The following is an 18,415-nucleotide window of genomic DNA, read 5'->3' as shown; positions in this document are numbered from 1 at the left end:
CAGAGCTTCCCCCATCCGCCATCCCGCCAATCGAAAATGATATCAGCAATGAAGGTTTTATGGGGTTTCCGAACTCGAAGAAAGGAGTTGTTATTTCTGTTGAAGGGGCATCTGCATCCCCTTTAAATTTTGCAGTTGCAATGGCTTAGGAGCAGGACCTCCTTTCTTCTGCGACATCTGTCTACGACTCTATTGGAGTTCTAAGAGAACACATCATTCAAATTTAATTTACAGATCAACTTAATTAAAGAAAAATTAACCACCCCATTAATTAAATTCGCTGATTTCCATTTTAATTTTGTGGTAAATGGAAACTCCTTAAATTTTGATGCCAAATTCAGAAATTCTTCAACCCTCTTCTACATATATATAATTTTCATAATGTAAATTTCATAAAGGTACTAAGACTGCCAAAAAAATACACATTTTGCATAATAGCTGTGAGCTATCAATCTATCATTCTAAGATCATGGCTGCATTACAGAATCCCAGCCATCCATCCTTACCAAAATGTCCAGCAGTGCTCCTTGTGCTGTTTCTGATCGTAATTTACACACACCATCGGCATCTGCTGTTTCAACAGATGACAAATTACTACACTTCAGCCAAGAAATTATAATACAAAACATGCCCTGAGCGATACTGGTTGGCGGGAATATCATGTTTATATTGCTGTGTGGCATTACAGGGCCCATCCAATGCATACAGCAATCTCTCAGTTTCTCAACTCACTCAGACAAACAGAAAAGTAGTAGGAAAAATGATTGCTTACCATTGTTTCAGCCGTCCATCTTTGCAAACCGTCCCTTAATTCTTACTCTGCTTTCTGCCCGAGCCTTCCGCGACTCATACCTAATGTGCTTATCATACCTACGTTTTTAACAGAAAGAACGTTTGTTTAGAATTTAGAAGTTTGAAGGTGATGGTATCCTCTGTGTCACATTTTGAGTTGACCAACTCTCTGTTTTCCACAAGTCATGTAAATATTTTAGAAATTCTTTACGTATTCTTTTATCTTTCTAGTAAGCATTGTAACATTAATTTGATATCAAAATTCTTAACAGTTCCACCAATCACTCAGGTTCTCTCACAAATTAAAGATAGTAATTACTGGGAACTTATAAAATGGCTATAAGATGAACAAATCATTCAGAAATTAAAATATTCTGAATCTTCAATTTTCAGCCATTTCAACACAATCAAAGCATGAAATGTCCTTTCACCATCTTGGTTATATTTCAAACCTACGCATCAAAATTTTCTGAACTAATTTTTGAAGAAGCCAGGATAAAAAAAAAGAAGTAATTTTTAGATATGGTGATCATAGGTGAATTCGATTACTTTTGAGAATCTTGGAAATATACGTATTGAGTAGGCATGATTTGAAAATTATACTCATAGGGCAAAGTGTAATACTCTACCTCCTTGTTTTCTTCTTTTCCTTGTACCGTGAAATTGCAGAGTCCCTCTCCTGGCTGTTTAACTCATGGGATCCAACTTTAGAAAAAACTGATATCATCCTAGTAGAGAGAGGAAATTGCGGTTCCTCTTCTTCCCTTCCATTGGCACGATTCACACTTCCACCAATATTGGGCTGCTTGTCAGGAAGAACAGAACTTTCCTTACTTCTCAGTAATGGAGAAGGATCACAAACTTGATTTCCAGCCTCACCAGTATCACTAATCCAGTGAAATACATTTTCCTGTACAACGGGTAAGAATTCGTCATGCTGATCCATAGAAGCTAAAATGAAAGAACTAAGCAAATAACAAACTCTCTACTGACTGAGCCAGTCAGTTACTAATATATAAATAAAGAACTCTAGCCAATACCATCAACGAGTCAATTCTGAGCATTGGAAGCTTGAAAGCAACAAAGAAAAGTACAATATACATTAGATACTTGATTAAATGTGAGGTATAATGTATTAGCATGAACTCTGATCTGATACATAATTCAAACCCAGGAAACCAAGAAATATTCATTCTTTTACAAAAAAAGAGCCATTCTTGGGCAGTGGCATCAATTGTCAAAAGTTCAAGTCATATTGAATGGTCTTAGTGGCTGAGAATAACAGGATGAGGTAGGTGCTGAAGGATATCAGATGATACATATTCATGGACCTGTGTGGACAGCGGGTGGTTGTATATACTGGCTCATAAAATGTCTCTCTTCCTTTACAACCCTAGAGCCCTTAATCTGGTAATAGACTAGAGTGTCTAACCACCAAGCAGACCAATGAAATTGCTGTGCCCATGAATCATCATTCAAGTGACCAGACAATAATGGACAGCACACAGTTCAAATTTTAAACACACTCCACATCAGAATGCTCACATGTTATCACATATTAAATATGCAATTTAGAAAACAAGGGAGATCACTTTAATAAAACCTAAACAGGAAAGAAGCTTACCTCATAAACAGGGAACGGAATTGGCTTTGCATCTGGCTCAAAACCTGTACATATATCTTGCTCATGGACATTTAGTCCAGCAGCTGATGGCTGGAACAAACTAATAGCCTTACTTTCTGGGTTTTCACAAATTGAGTCAGGTTCCAACCTTGCTAGTTCACGAAGCTGACGAAGTATTTCTTCCTTATGTTTCCCACAAACAGCATTACGATTCTGATTTAAGAATGATGATGTCCTAAACCAAGTCAGAATCAAAACAGTTTTGTGGACAATTTCAACAATTCCTTATCACCTACGAGCTCTCGTTTCAAAGGGGAGAAAAAGAATTCAATGGTAGCAAATTTAAGTTAATTAAGGGAAAAAATGTTATAGAATAATAAAAAAAAAAAAAGTATAAAAGCTCATCAATAAGCACAGCACATTTTAGAAACATGCTCTGCCCATTTCATCACATTGCCTAATTGAAGCTATAGGCTTATAGCGATTTGCATGTCACACAAAAACCAAAAATCACCATTAAAATGAAAAATGAAGGGGGGAACCACAATCCAAATAACTGATTCATACTATATTATTAACAGGAAAATCCACACCCCTAATATTAATAATAATGGTAGTAGATGTCACTCAAAAATCTCTCCAAATTTTATTTGAAATCCATTAAACACGTATTGACGGTAAATTTGAAAATTTCTCAAAACTGTATTTCACATTTACCTAAATTAAAGCTAGTTGATCACAAAATCAATATTTGAATTCCTTGTCCATACCAAACAGCATAGTGGTTTCAGAATTGCATTTCATTTCCATTTCCAAGCAAATCAAACAGGCTCTGTATTTTTATTTTGTTGCTGAGAAAAACGCTGATGTATTTCATGCATTCAACCAAGGGATCGCAGTGCAAACATATGGTAGTTTGAGGTCACGCGGATGCGAGAACAAAAAACAACAGAAGTATAGGCGGAGCTCGAACCTTTAAAGCTTAAAATTGACTACAAAAATAGGCTGAGCACAACATAACTAGTTTGTCTAACTTATTAAAGTTTAATGGTAATATTTGAGAAGAAAAGGCAAAAATTTAGAGGCCAAAAGCATAAAAAGAAGCTGAAAGGGAACTTGCCTTGGGAAGAGGAGGAACCCCTAAGGCCTGAAAATTTAGACCCGAATCACTAGAAGCTATCAAATCGTCAATGCTAACAACAGCAGGACTCTCCCATATCAATAAATCCGAATACCCATCTCCAAAACCCGAGTCATCAAGCTTAGACTCCACTGAGCCATTATTTTCTTCACTTAAAAACAGAGGTTTCTTATCACCAAGATCTTCAAAGCCTAAAATACTGATCAACTCACTCAATGAACGACACCCACTAAACCCCTCAATAGGCCTCCGATTGTGCACGGACGATGAAAGACGGTGCCTTTCCCAGTCACAGTTTTGGCAGAAAACGTAGTGCTCAGTTTCACAAAAGATAGAAGCAGGGGACTTGTCGCAGGCGTCACATAGAAGAGAGCGAGTATGCTTGCAGAAGAGCTGGTTTGTGGAGTGAACTTCACGGTCACATGAGATACAAAGCTTGGCTGAGTCAGCTCTGCAATAGAGGAGAGCAGTGGTATCGTTACAGTAATCGCAGAGCCGTCTCTGCATATGTTGCTGTTGCTGGGGTTTCATGGTTTGCTGGCCATGTGGGGGTGTATGAGAATCACTCATTTCTGGCTGCGATAATTTAAGTCTTATCCTCAAAAGCTCTGTTAAAGTGTTGGTTGGCTAGGCTCAAAACGGAGCGTAAACAGGGCACAATACCGCGCTGAAAAGTATTCTTTTCCAATTTCAATCACAGAGAGAGCGAGAGAGAGAGAGAGAGAGAGAGAAAAAAAAGATGAGAAAATGTCACCGGTCATCGTTGTACAGGAAGTATCTTGAAAGACATTGGTTGATTTTTCTTCCTCCAAGGAATTGACATAGCCTCTTTTAGCCTGTTATATGCCTTTTACAATATGATAACATTATTATTTAATATTTTTTTATGAGAAATAAAATAGCCAATGTATATTTTTTATTAATTAAACAACTAATCTAAATTCAAAAGAATTAAATTATTACAAATATTAAAATTATAAAAATTAAATTATTGTAAAAAAAAATGTAATGAATCGAATTATTATAATTTTTAATTTATTAACGGAAAATTTTAATAAAAAATTATTTTAGTAACATGAACATAGTTCAAGAATGAACTTATTTTTTTTTAATAAAAATAAAAGAATTAAATTGTAATTTTTATTGTATGTTAGATATTAAATTGTAAAATTTTTTTTCAACAGAGAAAATTTTCATTATAACAGCCAATGATTTTTACTAAATTGTAAGTTACCGTTATAAGAAAGGCAAACATTAATTTTCATTCTTTGCACAATATTAATTAGCAAGGAAAATTAGCCCATTCGAGTACCAACTATTATAACAAGACCCGAGGTTGTTCAAGTGTCCTTGTAACTTACTTGACCCGAGATATATGAGAACTAGGGGGCCATGCCCCCCAGCCCCATTCTTCCCCCACAAGTCAATATTTTCATTAGAAAAATTTTAATTATATTTAATATAAATATATATTTTTTTAACAATGAATATAAATATATTTTAGTAATAAGTATAAATTAAAATTAAATAATTTTTATTATTATATGTTAATTTAAAAATATCTATTTTATTTATCAATTACTCAATTTAAAATAAAAATTAAAATTGCAGCAGCTCATTCAATAAAAAAAATTGCAGCGTAATAAATAATTTGGTGCCAATTTACTTTTGGCTTCAATTGTGTTGTGGAGAAGTAGGTCACGATTTCATTGCATGAAAGGGACGTCTAATCTGAGAGATTTATGAAAGATTTTGGCTTTTACACGCTTTTCTTCCCAATTCTGATATTCACAGATTGTGTGGACTTTCTTTTTATTTCAGAACTCGCTAGAAACCGTCTCTGACTGTTCTTTTTTTTCTTTTTTTTTTTTTTTTAAAGAAATCACTGTCTAATTAGATAGCTCACCAGTGGTTAACATCAGAAATCTCTGTTTGGCCTCAAATTAGTATTTCATCATTCCTGACGTAATTTTATTGGTGACCTGATGATATTGGAGAATTATTTCTCCAATTAAAACATAAGCAGCAAATGCCCTTTTCTTGTTAGCGCTCTGGTGCCCCACCTCAATCATTTGCAAACAATGTTGGAGAATATTACAGGATTAAACAAGTATTTGACTATTTGCAGAGATCTTTTATATTCATTATTCTTTCTATTGAATGTGAAGACATGGTTGTCTTCATTTTCTGAAATAATGGGAAAACCATTACAGTGGTTTCAGGGAGCTAGTAGTACAACTGTAACTAAATCAACGATGTCAACAGGTAAAAAAAAAAAACAAAAAAGAATAAATAAATAAAAGGAGGGAATTTTTTTTATTAGGTAATCATACGAATAGAGCTAGAGAAGCTATCAAAACAAAAACTATGCCTACTACAAGTTTAGCAGTGTAAGAAGCATCTCATGTAAATTGCAGGCTAGGTAAAACCTCTCAATGATCATCTGATGTTGAAATCCTTCGTGTATTATACGATTTGCAGTGGCTGCACTTTAGCCCAACAATATGAAATGCAGTTTTGCTAGTTTCATTGCAGTCATTGCATAAGATTGAAACCTGCAAAACATCCATGAAACTCAGAATTCTGCTTTCAAGTGATGGAACAATAGTTGAATGTTTGTGCATGTTCCAAACCAGGGATAACAGATGAAGTGGAAACCCAGGAAAATTATAAAATAATGCTCAAGACAGGATTTCCATCTTTCAGAGAAAAAGGGATGCCACTGAATAAGGGATGGAGCCAAAATCCATGGCTTGTTATTAAAATAACAAGGTAAAATATTGCTTGGATGCGGGGTACTTCTACTATCAACTGAAGAAAGCTTTTAAAAGCAGCTTTAGGGAAATATTGAGCAACATCACTAGAGGAAACTTACCCTCCTCCATAAACAAGAATACAACTTTTCACAAAAAGGGCTTATAATGCACATTCCAATTTTCTGCCAACTTGGCTTAAATCCGAATTGCACGACTCACTGATGGAGAAACATGCATTGACACCAAAGCATAGACATTCTGCTCTTCAGAATTAATTAAGAAAAAGTCCACTCTAGATGTTGGTAATGGGCAAGTTGTATATAACATGATATCTTCTCTCTCTTCACATGAGAACTCTAAAAGGAAACTACTATGACTAACTTTCTGAGGCCCTTAGTAAATCTAGTACGTAACATTTGGAGTTACTTCTAAACCAGGTGAACAATAAACAAGAATCTATTGCACGTGAACAAATAACATATTGGTAGAGTAGACACTGCATGTTTGTGGCATCTAAACTAAAAAGGAAAATATGGATGAAAAGAGTACCTCATAACGGTATTCCTCAGGCATTTGAATAGCTTCAATCTATCAAAAAAAACCTCAACAATGTTAGCATAATCACTTCTTTATACATGAAAAAGTAATTGTGAGTAATTAAGCAGGAGTTATAAGCAATCTCATGCTGTCAACTCCTTAATAATTCGCAACACATGCAAATTGTACAAAAATCAGTAGTTTCTTCGCATCAGTCGGTCACAATGAAAGCATGCACGCAATTTATGGCTACCACTGACGAGTATCTAGGCTCCCAAAGCAGTTATTTAAGCTTGGTCAAGTTCTCACTAGTTTATTTCAGCAGTGCCCAAAATTGTTCAATAATAATGCAAATAAAGCAGATGATCCAGGCAAGGGGGCAAGTGGAAATGGGAACATGGCCAAATATGTAACAAAAAGGGTATTTGCACCTTTCAGATGATCTTTGGCATTGCCATGTCATCCATTGACTACTTTTCAGTATTTACTTGACTGCAACACACCAAATAAGTACATATATGCAGTCAATTTTTACTTCAAAAAAAGGTGCCTATCCAGGTGATACAGTCTGATGTCCCTATATACCAACTGTTCCCAATCACAAAATTTCAGAGCCTGATATAATGTCACAATCTCCCACTGAAGAACAGCTCAAGTGTTTTTGGCATGCCATGTGATAACTGTGTAGAAGAAACAGAGAAATATACCTGCCATAGAAATCTGTTAACAGTTTGCTACTGAATAACATAATCCTAAGACTCGTGAAAATTTAAACCAGGAAGACAACTACCAGTAAAGGCAAGTTTTCACTAATTTGATACATGTTAACACTTCAATTTCAAATTTGCACAAAACTGTTATGCTGGACAAGGGCAAAAATTCCATACCTCCTGATCTAGCATTCTCCAATAATGTGACACTTTCAGCACAGTCTTGGAACAGATTGGACAACGGTACCTAGTTGATGAATTCTGACATTATATTCAACATATAACTGGATGAATTGTCAAACTAAACAAAACAAATATGCAACTAAAATTTATTAAAAGTTTACTGATTTTGTTCAGCCATCAGATTGAGACAATCTAAGTGCATAGTATGTCCACACTTCATAACTGTTGCACCTTTAACAGAGTCAAAAAGATACTGTTGGCAAAAAAAGGTTGTTAGAACAAAGAACTCTGCTCAATGCTTCAACAATTACAATGAACAAATTACAAACCTCATAACAGATTGGGCAGTGGTTCTTCATCGAGTTCTCAATGCAAGAATGATTATTCTGCAATTCCACTCGATAACAAGAACCTATTGCAGTTAAATAATTAGAGAAGGTAAAGCTAAGTCTCAAGGTCCACAAAATAATATGTATACTTCCAAGACCATATTAAGGCTTGTGCAATATATTCAACCATTAACTAGAAAATTACATGCACTGCTAAAGGACAGACTACATTACAGATAATAACACAATAAAAGTTTAAAGTAAGAAAGAAACTAATTAGTATCATATAACTGTATTTTCATTATTCTAGGTAGGCAATTCCCAGAAATAAGGCCACTAGATGGATAACAACTTAAAAAAGTGTTAACACATTAAACTTATCATTGAATGTATTCAAGACGTACACAACATTCTTCTTTATGATGTGATGATAATTGTTCGTCTTGCATATTAACAACTTGGTAAAATTAATGCTATTCCTTATCAATTATCAATCTTCTATCCCTATGCTTGGCTTAGTTTATACATTAAATTCTAGAAATACAATCTGATAGAAACTTCCAGTAATGGAATCAAGCCTTTGTCACCAACTTTTTGGTGCTCAGTAAACTGAAATGAAGGATGGCAAAGAATAATAACAAATAAAAATGACTTTATTATCTTATTTTGTTCCCATATGGGGGTTATTAGGTGTTAAAAGAAGGAAAGGGAATACATCTTTATACCCATTGCTACTCAAGTTATGTGGCACAAATCCATAAAATATAGATCATGTCATAATCTAGTATCTACAAGCCTTCATACAGTATACCATATCAACAGCAATTATACTACCTGGACATAATAATCATGCTCCTCAAAAAATCACCCTCACCCACATAAGAGAGAAATTAAAGAAAGAGTGAAGCTGAGAAGGGATGGGAACTTGAACGAGCAGACTAGTACAAGTAATTAAATTTCAAGAATTTGATCTTCAAATTCAACTATGCAAAGGTTCCAATAGTGGATATTATTCTTAGTTGTGATACCTTAATCTTAAACACCTGCAATGCTTAATCAATCACAGAGGACACTCCATATTTTCCAACAAGCCTAAACTTTCCGTCACTGAATATCTATAAATCAAAATAGTCATCGTATGTGTGCACAGTATACATGTGTGTGTAAGCATAATGATGGTTCAAACCACAAAAGCAACCTCCTTGCAAAGCAGGGCAAGGCTGTGTATATCTGAGCCTCCCTGGAGCCTGCATACGTGAAGCCTAATATACTGGAACACCCTTTTATGGATGTTGGAATGTCACAAGCATGAGTTGACTATGATGCATCAATGGCTCAAGAAGCATCCCTAACTTTTGAACACTCCTGGTACACCAAATGCTAGGTTATTGCACACATCAACAAGAGTTAAGTCTTAGCATGATATGGGCTGCACATGCAAATTCATACACAGCCACTAATATATTCATAACCTAATACATCAAATTAGCCAACCCTTAGGAATTCTCAGCATCAATAACCACTATAATGATTAAAATTAACATGGGCAGTATTCCCTTCCCAATCAGTCGTGGCTTTTATCCATAAACTCAATCCTTTTATAAAAAATAAAAGGAAAGTGACTACTTAGTTGCAGCTAAAACACAGGCTCATTAATACACAAGACATGATCCCAACTCAAAGAAGTATGCCATCAGACTTCTAAGCAGCCAATTTCTGAATATCCAATTCAATTAAATAAATTGAGCATCCATTATACTTCCTTAACTCAACTCAACTCAGTCTTTATCCCAAAAATTTAGGGTCGGCTATATGGATTCTCTTTCTCTACTGTAAACAATTTTGGGTTAAATCCAAAAAATGTGTAATACTTCTAGGTCATGTTGTACTACTCTCCTCCAAGTCAGTTTAGGTCATTATACTTCCTTAGATTGACATATATTATTAGAATCCTTCACCTAGCTATTAAAATAATGACCTTCCCATAAAGCTATTTCAAAAAGTTTTTTAGCTTAGAAATCTTGAAAACAAACACATTACACCTTCAGAATACATTAATAAAAACTACAAGCTCATAGCAAGCTACAAAAACATCAACAACATGTTGCAAGTTTTATTACACATGGTAGATAAAAGAAATTATCCCCATAAACAAATCAGGAAAGCAATAAATCATTGAATACAAAATCCAGTAAGATGGATAACATACCACACTTCTCACAATGGAAAAAGTTGTCTTTACCCCCAACTCTGAACACCACAATTCAGTTCAAATTAAAAATTCAAGGGATAGAAAAAAATGAGCCCTCTCAAATTAAGGTAGCTACAAAATGAATGAATCTGTTACTAACCTACAAATCCCACATCCTTCACAATGAAACTGCCCTTTAGTAGTCTGCAATGAACACAAAGAATCAAGTAATATCACAATTCAATCAAAGCATTTCCAATATTCAAAAGATTTAACTCCACTACATCAAATAATTAATAAATAAAATTTTTTCTTACATCATCATCATAAAATTTGCATATATCACAATAGTATTCACCCATCTTGACTCCACAGTTGGAGCAAATCTGAGCAACCTGAAAATACAGGACACAAAAGAGAGAAAAAAATGTCATCTTTTGACTAGTAGGTTATGGCGCGTACAAAAAAGAAGGAAAGTGTCAATCATTTAATCCCGTACAAATCTCACCTCCTGCTCGATATTGCAAAGTGAACATATAACCTGTAACACCAATTAGTAAACCAAAATGAATAAGCCCATGAAAATAGACAAAATAAAATCAATGTATACATCTTGCGTAAGAAAAGTCAAGAAATTGAACATACTTGTTTAATATCATGCCTAACGATTTCATGACGATCATCAGGATTGCTCATCGCACTCTAAAACACACAAGCAAGAAGCAGAACACAAGATATTCCCAAATTCACAAACGCAAACTCACTCCTATATACTATATGAATCGCAATTATATGAACAAGTGCATCTATAGAGAGAGAGAGAGGGAGAGTTACAGTGGCTTCGTTATGACAGTGACGGCAGGAGAATATTTTTTGGCAGCAAGGAGCTCGGATTTTGCATCTTCTGCGGTAATGCTCGCATCTTAACCCCGTAGAAGAAAAGGAAACGGACAAGGAAAAATCAAGAATTTATAAGCCAATGATTAAAGAAAAAACATTCTTGCAAAACAATACAAAAGCACGGCAGCGAAAGAGATGAGGAGGGCTTAGCGAGTACCCATATTGAAACTTTCCAGCATCTTCTCTGATGCAAGGCGAGGAAGTTTCTTCCTCTGCCATTGGCAGTTATTCTGTGTGTGAGCGGCGGGTAGAGGAGGAGAAGGGCAAATTGGCTGTAGGAATGAATGAATTCTTGGGATGCTGCCTGCTTGGATCACCTCTACTGTACGGGCCCGTCATCATCAACATTGGGCCATCTCCTTTCAAAAAAATCTTAATAATAAATAATTCTTTTCTTTTTATTTTCTTTTACAGCTTTCATGTAATGCCATCTCATTTCATGGTGCATAGAATTTAATTTATTTTGGAAAAAAATAGAATTTAATTTATTACAATTTTAGTTTTTTTTAATCAATTTGTTAAAAAATTTTATAAAGAACCTTTTATTTTTTAATATTAATTAATCAATAACTTAGGTTATAATTTCAATCAAAAATAAGTTTTTCCTTACACTATAAATCGATATAATGAAATATAATATGATATTAATAAATAAATAAATAAATATATATATATATATATATATATATATAATCCTAAAATAATTCTCTGTTGTTTTCTTATAATTTTAATATTAAATTTTTATTATTATTATTTTAATTCTGATATATATTGAAATAAGATATTTTAATGTTTAATATTTATATACTTATTATAAATAAAATAATTATAAATTATTTAAGGCGTTGCATGTGGTTTAAGAATTAGTGTTTTTCAAGGAAGGGTTAGTATTCAAATTCGAAGTGAAAAAGGGCTAATTAATATATATATATATATATATATATATATATATATATATATATATATATATATTTTATTCTAACCCTAGTACATTGAACTTTGCGTATGTATTTTCATTTCGTGAAAATTCGATCGTCGCCCGGATCTGCAATTTTGGATCGAGCTGATAAGCTGTTGGAACTATTTCAAAACCAGATCAAGATTATAGGCTACCCCACCATTTTCAGACGTTCTGGACGCGTTCCAGTTGTCAGATTTGGCATAGGTAAACTCGAACTCTATATTACTCAATTTTTGCCTTATACTGGGTTAGAATAAAATTTATAAAATATTCATGGATGATAAGAAAATTACGATTCCTATTTCAATACCCTTATAATATTGTTAAGGACCGCGGGGCAGGTTTATAGAATTTTTAAAGTTAGTATGGATAGTTTTTAAAAAATATTAGTTTTGAAATCTTATAATTGAGTTATTTGATGTTGTGATTATTGCTTGGTTTGGAGGGCCCATAAGGGGCCATATAATGATGATGAGATATGGGTTGAGTTTAGAAGTGTTATTTGAACCATTTTGCAGGTTATGTAGGTAATAGGTATAGGAGAGACTCTACCGAATTTTTAGTACAAATAAGGATGTGTTTGCCTCTTTAAAATTTATTTTTATTTGAATTAGCACTAATAAATTCACAATAAAATTATGTAGCTAATCGGGGTCAATTATCTTCCTTCACCCAACCTCTACAGTTGTCTCTGGTGTACTGTGAGTAAAATATTAATTTTAATTATAATTTCAATATTATTATATGTTCAAGCATGCCCATGCATCACTTATAAATATGTATCTATGTAGTTAAATACTAGGCACGATTTATATTGCATTCATAATTGTTAAAGTGCTATAGATGTTGTTTGTGGTAATTTGGAGCAGTGTGTATGCGTAGCGTGCGTGTGGTATGGTATTGGATATGGACAGGACGGGTAGACACGGCTTGAGAGATACTCACTGGGACCTGGTCCTTCAGGGTAGACATGGCTTGAGAGACACTCGCTGGCAGAGGTTGGATTAAGAGGGTTGTATAGGGGATCAATTCCAATATATGTATTGCTTGACAGTGTTGGGTGTATGAGTGCTCCAAATTGCCTTTTTACTGTTATGATATGAAAATTATGACGATGTTGCATTTCACTCCACAGGGTGCATTAGTTTTAGATAGTTATAGAGATTATGATTAAAATTGGTATTTTACTCTCTGAGTTGAACGCTCACTCCTGTTCATCTATTTTTCCTGGCTACAGGAGGATTATTTGTTGTAGCTATCCTGCTCTTCTTCTTCGCAGGTCCATTAATAGTATTTAATGTATTTTGTACAATTGAGTTAAATTTTAGACTCCTCATGTGTTAGAAGCACTTATTTTTATTTTGGGCCTGTATTATAAAAGTTATGTTGGACCTGTAAAATTATTAACTGCATGCATGATGGGATTGGATGAGTGAGTTGAGCTCCTATTTGAGTTATGACATTTTGATTATGTGGAGGGTGAGCTGATCTTCCCAATTTATTATATATTGTGTTTACAGGTCGAACGAGTCAAAAACTCCCCGTTGAATGGTCCATTTTATGGTCGGACTTTATCCCGTTGAATTCTTGAAATTAGGCCCAAATGGGCCTTAGAGTTGGGTTGAGGAATAGTTAGGCTTACTACGGGCCTCGGGGCCTTTAGGCTGGCCTAGATCCTAGTGCCGATTCGGCCCATAGGTTGGGTCGTGACAAAAGTGGTATCAGAGCTTAGGCTTTAGATTCATGGGAAAGTGTGCACCTAGAGTTGTCATATGCAGAGTATAGGATTCTGTTTCGTCTTTTTTCTGTAATTCTTCGTTTCTAGATTTTGTGTTATTCCTCGGTTAATATAAGAGTGCTTCAGTTTAGCACCTCAGTTTTTGTGAAGTACATAGAAGTGTGAAACAAAGTTAGCAGACAAGTTGAGGTCTTCCATGGAAATACGTTCTCCAAGAAACATTATATTTCTATCAGTATGGGTTTAAGTGTTGTGCCTATCTGGTGCTAGGCACGAGTACATAAAGGTGAGTTTTGATAGTATAATTGCACTAGATAAGGGTGAGATACCACTGTTGGCAGTCGTCAGTAGATGACCCAGTCAGAGTAAGTTTATGATAATAGTAGATTTAAGAGAGATAAAAGATTAGGAGACCTAGTCTGCCAGGACGTATCGTAGTAACTATACAATGTTCTCAATGTCTACTCTGTAAGCTACAGATTACAGTACCGACATGAGATTATTGTGTAGAGCTGCGTGCAGGGTGTTTGCGGATGGCCTCTGTTTTGGTACAATTATGCTAGAACAGAGTTCTATATCTGCAGAGGAGTTGAAAACTCCTGGTTAGGGATCTAGAGTTAGAATATCGAAAGGTCACAGTTGGGTGGTAACTAGAGTCAGTAACTCGGTTGCCTTAGCATGAGCTCGAGTTACATCAAGAGTTGCCATCAGACCAGAGGTTGCGGATTAGTTGCAAAGTAAAGGTGACATCTATAGAGTGAGACCATCTAGTCTTCGGTATGGAATCTTGGATGGTTTTTGCAGTACGACAGGCGTTTTGCTTAGAGCTTAGTGAGAATAGTATACCTTGTGTGTATCAGCAAGGTGTAAAGTACAACCCTACTACCTAGGGAAGGTCAGAATTATGAATTGATGACTTACAGAGCTATGATATGATAAGAGAGTCATTAATTTGACATGGTTTTGGTAAGGTGGTAAATGTAGTACCTTTGTTGTAGCATGTTAAGGTATAGTCCTATCTTTTCAGAAGGGATCGAAGGTTATTACTGATAATGATGACTTATGGAGTAGTGTCCCAGATGGGATTGTAGCGTGAGATAGAGAGTTGTTAGCTCAGGTGTTCTGGAGAGAGTACAAGTTCCATGTAGAAATTATAAGATGTAAGATCAAGATGTATGTAAGCCTTTAAATTGAATGACGGGTTTGGATGCCTAGTATTTTAAGTGTCAGCTAATTAAATGGATATGAAAAATTAGAGTTGCTACAGATCCCCTCCCTAAGGTAGTAGGGGTTAGTATGCAGTCCAAAAGGGTAAGAATAGAGATCACGTAGGAGAAGTATGACTGTTGTTCCCTAAGTTCATCCTTAGCTTCTTAATGCTTAAGACTAAAGTATGCTCCAAATAAAGTAAAAGAAAAAGAACAAAAGTTAGCATCGATAAATCATAGAATATGTATATATATATATATATATATATATATATATATATAAATGGAGTGCGGTTCAAATGCAGTAAGAGAGATAGCCTGAATGCTAGTAGAAGTGTAGCTAGGGTAGTTAGAGGATCAATTCTCAGTAACATTGAGGTATAGATGACGTGTTAGGGATAGTGGAAAGGTATAAGTTTCTAATATGACAATCAGGTTCAAAAAGAAAATAAAGCTAAAGGATGGAAGAGTGAAAGTTCGGATTTGGGTAAGATAAAAAGAGTTGGCTAAAGAATAAACTGGAAAAACATATTAGAATAAGATTAGGAAGAATAGAGTCAAAATACCGAGGAGGTGAATGTGGTTCTAAGAAGGGTAAACGAGATAAAAAAAAAAAAAGATAAAAAGATAAAGAGCGTAGAAAAGGATGGCATTAGGGAGAACATTGTTAAGTTATGGAACCCAAAAGTACAGGACTTAGAGCAGGTCATAATTGATGTAGTGTTAGGAGCCTGAGCCTAGAGCTTAGAGTTATAGGATCTGGATTAGACCTTGTCTGTTTTCTACCCCCAAGTTAGGATAATGGGGCAATAACATAAGAACCCTTTTGGTTGTTGACAGTATAATGAAAATTAGGTGAGGTGTGCGACCAAAGTAGGTAATAAGTGTTGAGTGTACTGTGGTAACTTGAATTGTATTGTCAGATAAAGAAGCAAGATCAGTAGGAGTAAGTTGGATAAAAGTCAACATAAGGGATATAAATATGCAAGATGAGGAATAATGTCACAGAGGCTTCATATTAAAATTTAAAGTGGTAAGACCTAGAGTCAAAAATTGGAGTTAGACATATAATTTCAGTGTGATCGATAGAATAATTATGCAAAAAAAAAGTAATAATAAATAAATAATAGTATGATAATATGTAGCAGAACGCTAATAATGGTCAGAATAGGGCAAGATAGGTATAGGTGTAATTATAATATATTGAGAAGTACATGGATTAAAGGAGTGATTGTTGGTAAGATTGGAGTAAATATGAAAGAATTTGTGAGTGCTTTTATCTTCTAGAATATAACTAAGTATAAGGAGCATTGGACAAATAATTATAAGTATGGAAGATAAATGAAGAGTAAAAAGGAAATAGTAAATTCTAATATGATATGTTAGGCAAGACAATAGTATAAAAAATTGTAGATACAACTGATATCTTGTAACAACGCACAATAATTACAAAGAAATAATGAAACTAAAAAGGGAGACTAAGGGGTATGAGCTGAATCTTGTTTATCAAACAATGGTATACCATAAATGGTGCGAGAACATTTCTCGTTCTTTTCAAATTGGCTCGTGTTTCGATTCTAGGAAATTATGTTAAGAAGAGAAGTCGTGTCAAAGTGACCCAATTAATTGAAAATTTGATGGGTGTTAGTACATATCCAATCTTTTGAGGCGAAAATGACGATAATGGTGTACCTAATGTTAAGTATGAAAGAATGATCAGAGATGTGACAGGAGTTAAATCGAGCTAGTTACTAGGGCTTACAACCCTTTTGAACTATAAGCTGGAGGAAGTGTTATTTGCTAATGAGTTACAGCGAATGAAATTGTTGCTAATGGGAAAAGTTGAGGCTGAAGTTTGGAAAGCTATGGGCAGTATATGTGATTATATTAAGGAGAATGAACATGTGAAGTATCTTGTTCAGAATTAAGGCATGGCACATATTTCCCACAGCCGTGTTAGTTCATATGGAATTTTAATTTCTGGGGCTTATCCATCTAAGATGAGCAATTTCCTACTAAGGCTGGTAGGGAATGATAATGTTCTGATAGTTAAGTTGGAAAAGGGGATACAAAAAGAATTTTTGATGGTTAATTATAAGTGTTTGATTGCATCAAATTATATAGACATTTAAGGTTAACATCCATTGCATTTTGTTAGCATTTAGTATCATTTTATGTTTATTTTTATATGTTTTTATTATTATTTTAGAAAACATGTTAATCTAACTCAATTCATTGATTTTTATATTTTATTAGGTATTTTTATATGATTCTAGAATCAATGACGAGTTTGGAAGAGATTTGGAGGTCAAAACATGAAGAATACAGTGCCAAAAATATTACACGGGCCGTGTAACCCACCCCGTGTAACATCCTGGACCCCGTGTAACTCTCTGGACTGAAAAAAACATGAAAAATGAAGTGGCGGAAATTTACACGGGGCGTGTATCACTACACGGCCCATGTAAAGTCCCCTGACAGCAATTCTGATGTGACTTTTCTTCGCTCTAACTCCACCCGGATGGACTCCTAATGCTTCTAGGACTCTGAAATTAGGGTTTTTACACCAGATATAAATAGAACAAGCCAGGAATTGAGGGGGAGGAGAGAATTTACATCCAAGAGCATAATTTTACATCCAAAAGAGCCGATTTACATTCAAAGATGCACATAAACTTCAAGGGAGGCAAGGAATAAACAAGATCTGTAAGATTGGTAGATGGGATTTTCAGCTGAAGTTTCAAAAGTCCAAGGCTGCAATTCTTTTTCTGGATTCTTTCACTCTATTTTCTTCTCATGTCTTCTCTTTATTTTTTTTTATAATCTTGATTGTAAAACTCACCATGGGTTAGTAGGTTCTTTATTCTAGGGTTAGGGTGTAACACTCAATTTCATTATGAATCTGGTTTGATTTTATTTAATACATTGGGTATTTTATTCTTTGATTCAATCTCTCCTGATCTTAATGCATGCTATGTGTTGATGCCCACATAGTATTGATTACAGATATTAATTGAAGGATTGAAAGGTGAAGATTAATATTAGAAAATTGAGATTTTGAACCTAGAAAATCTGACCTAGAGATAGGCTAATGACCTTTGTGGAGTTTCAAAATTAATCAAAGATCTTAAAGGGTTTTAATTAATTTAATCACCACGAAAGTAGGGTTTATGTTAATTAAAATACACCTTGAGTGTAACACCCCTATGTTCGGTAGTGCGTTCTACTGTTCCAGTGATCAGTGTTGTCCGAACAGCTAGGATGCCTAGAACTATACTTTGATATGAGTGAGGAGACATAAAATAATAAAATACAAGAAAAGAAAATACAAGAAAAATAAAGGAA

The 18,415-nt window shown here is 34.5% G+C and overlaps 2 protein-coding genes across 9 annotated transcripts; both read right to left on the bottom strand.

The window, feature by feature from the left end:
• Positions 1-61: 61 nt before the first annotated feature.
• LOC110643454 (zinc finger protein CONSTANS-LIKE 13) lies at positions 62-4,355 on the bottom strand. Of its 5 annotated transcripts, none has more exons than XM_021795859.2 (5): positions 3,537-4,355; positions 2,417-2,629; positions 1,422-1,702; positions 773-870; positions 62-200 (listed from the first exon to the last, which is right to left on the bottom strand). In XM_021795859.2, the coding sequence occupies exons 1-4, from the start codon at positions 4,125-4,127 to the stop codon at positions 780-782; spliced, it is 1,176 nt and encodes a 391-aa protein (XP_021651551.1). In that variant the 5' UTR covers positions 4,128-4,355; the 3' UTR covers positions 62-200; positions 773-779. The 5 variants fall into 5 exon arrangements, with proteins under 5 accessions (XP_021651551.1, XP_021651531.1, XP_021651543.1 ...); XM_021795839.2 differs by lacking the exon at positions 62-200 and adding an exon at positions 268-672; XM_021795851.2 differs by lacking the exon at positions 62-200 and adding an exon at positions 268-571.
• A 1,495-nt stretch (positions 4,356-5,850) lies between these two features.
• Positions 5,851-11,539, bottom strand: LOC110643485 (E3 ubiquitin-protein ligase MIEL1). 4 transcript variants are annotated; one of them, XR_002492647.2, is made up of 13 exons: positions 11,321-11,539; positions 11,098-11,185; positions 10,909-10,965; positions 10,772-10,804; positions 10,581-10,658; positions 10,424-10,467; positions 10,282-10,322; positions 8,073-8,155; positions 7,905-7,996; positions 7,738-7,807; positions 7,282-7,557; positions 6,863-6,901; positions 6,006-6,112 (listed from the first exon to the last, which is right to left on the bottom strand). XR_002492647.2 is itself a non-coding variant. In XM_021795871.2 (12 exons), exons 1-12 carry the CDS (start codon positions 11,380-11,382, stop codon positions 5,990-5,992), a joined length of 810 nt encoding a protein of 269 aa, XP_021651563.2. In that variant the 5' UTR covers positions 11,383-11,538; the 3' UTR covers positions 5,851-5,989. The 4 variants fall into 4 exon arrangements, 3 of the variants coding, with proteins under 3 accessions (XP_021651563.2, XP_021651582.2, XP_021651570.2); XM_021795871.2 differs by lacking the exon at positions 7,282-7,557 and having other exon boundaries at positions 5,851-6,112; positions 11,321-11,538; XM_021795878.2 differs by lacking the exons at positions 6,006-6,112; positions 6,863-6,901 and having other exon boundaries at positions 7,034-7,557.
• Positions 11,540-18,415: the final 6,876 nt, after the last annotated feature.

This window comes from Hevea brasiliensis, chromosome 9, assembly GCF_030052815.1.
Source record: "Hevea brasiliensis isolate MT/VB/25A 57/8 chromosome 9, ASM3005281v1, whole genome shotgun sequence".
NCBI lineage: Eukaryota > Viridiplantae > Streptophyta > Magnoliopsida > Malpighiales > Euphorbiaceae > Hevea > Hevea brasiliensis.
Note: the sequence above shows the minus strand (reverse complement) of the source record. Positions and strands in the feature narration are given on the sequence as shown.

What these genes read in the sequence shown, in the direction of transcription:
- LOC110643454 (XM_021795859.2), bottom strand. Translation starts at nt 4,127, where the DNA reads ATGAGTGATTCTCATACACCCCCACATGGCCAGCAAACCATGAAACCC. An exon ending in TTCCGTTCCCTGTTTATGAG is followed by an intron (nt 1,703 to 2,416) that starts GTAAGCTTCTTT and finishes CCCGTTGTACAG; the next exon opens with GAAAATGTATTTCACTGGAT. An exon ending in GAAAAGAAGAAAACAAGGAG is followed by an intron (nt 871 to 1,421) that starts GTAGAGTATTAC and finishes TTAAAAACGTAG; the next exon opens with GTATGATAAGCACATTAGGT.
- LOC110643485 (XM_021795871.2), bottom strand. Translation starts at nt 11,382, where the DNA reads ATGGCAGAGGAAGAAACTTCCTCGCCTTGCATCAGAGAAGATGCTGGA. An exon ending in TTTCCATTGTGAGAAGTGTG is followed by an intron (nt 8,156 to 10,281) that starts GTATGTTATCCA and finishes TAACTGCAATAG; the next exon opens with GTTCTTGTTATCGAGTGGAA. An exon ending in CTGAGGAATACCGTTATGAG is followed by an intron (nt 6,113 to 6,862) that starts GTACTCTTTTCA and finishes GATGTTTTGCAG; the next exon opens with GTTTCAATCTTATGCAATGA.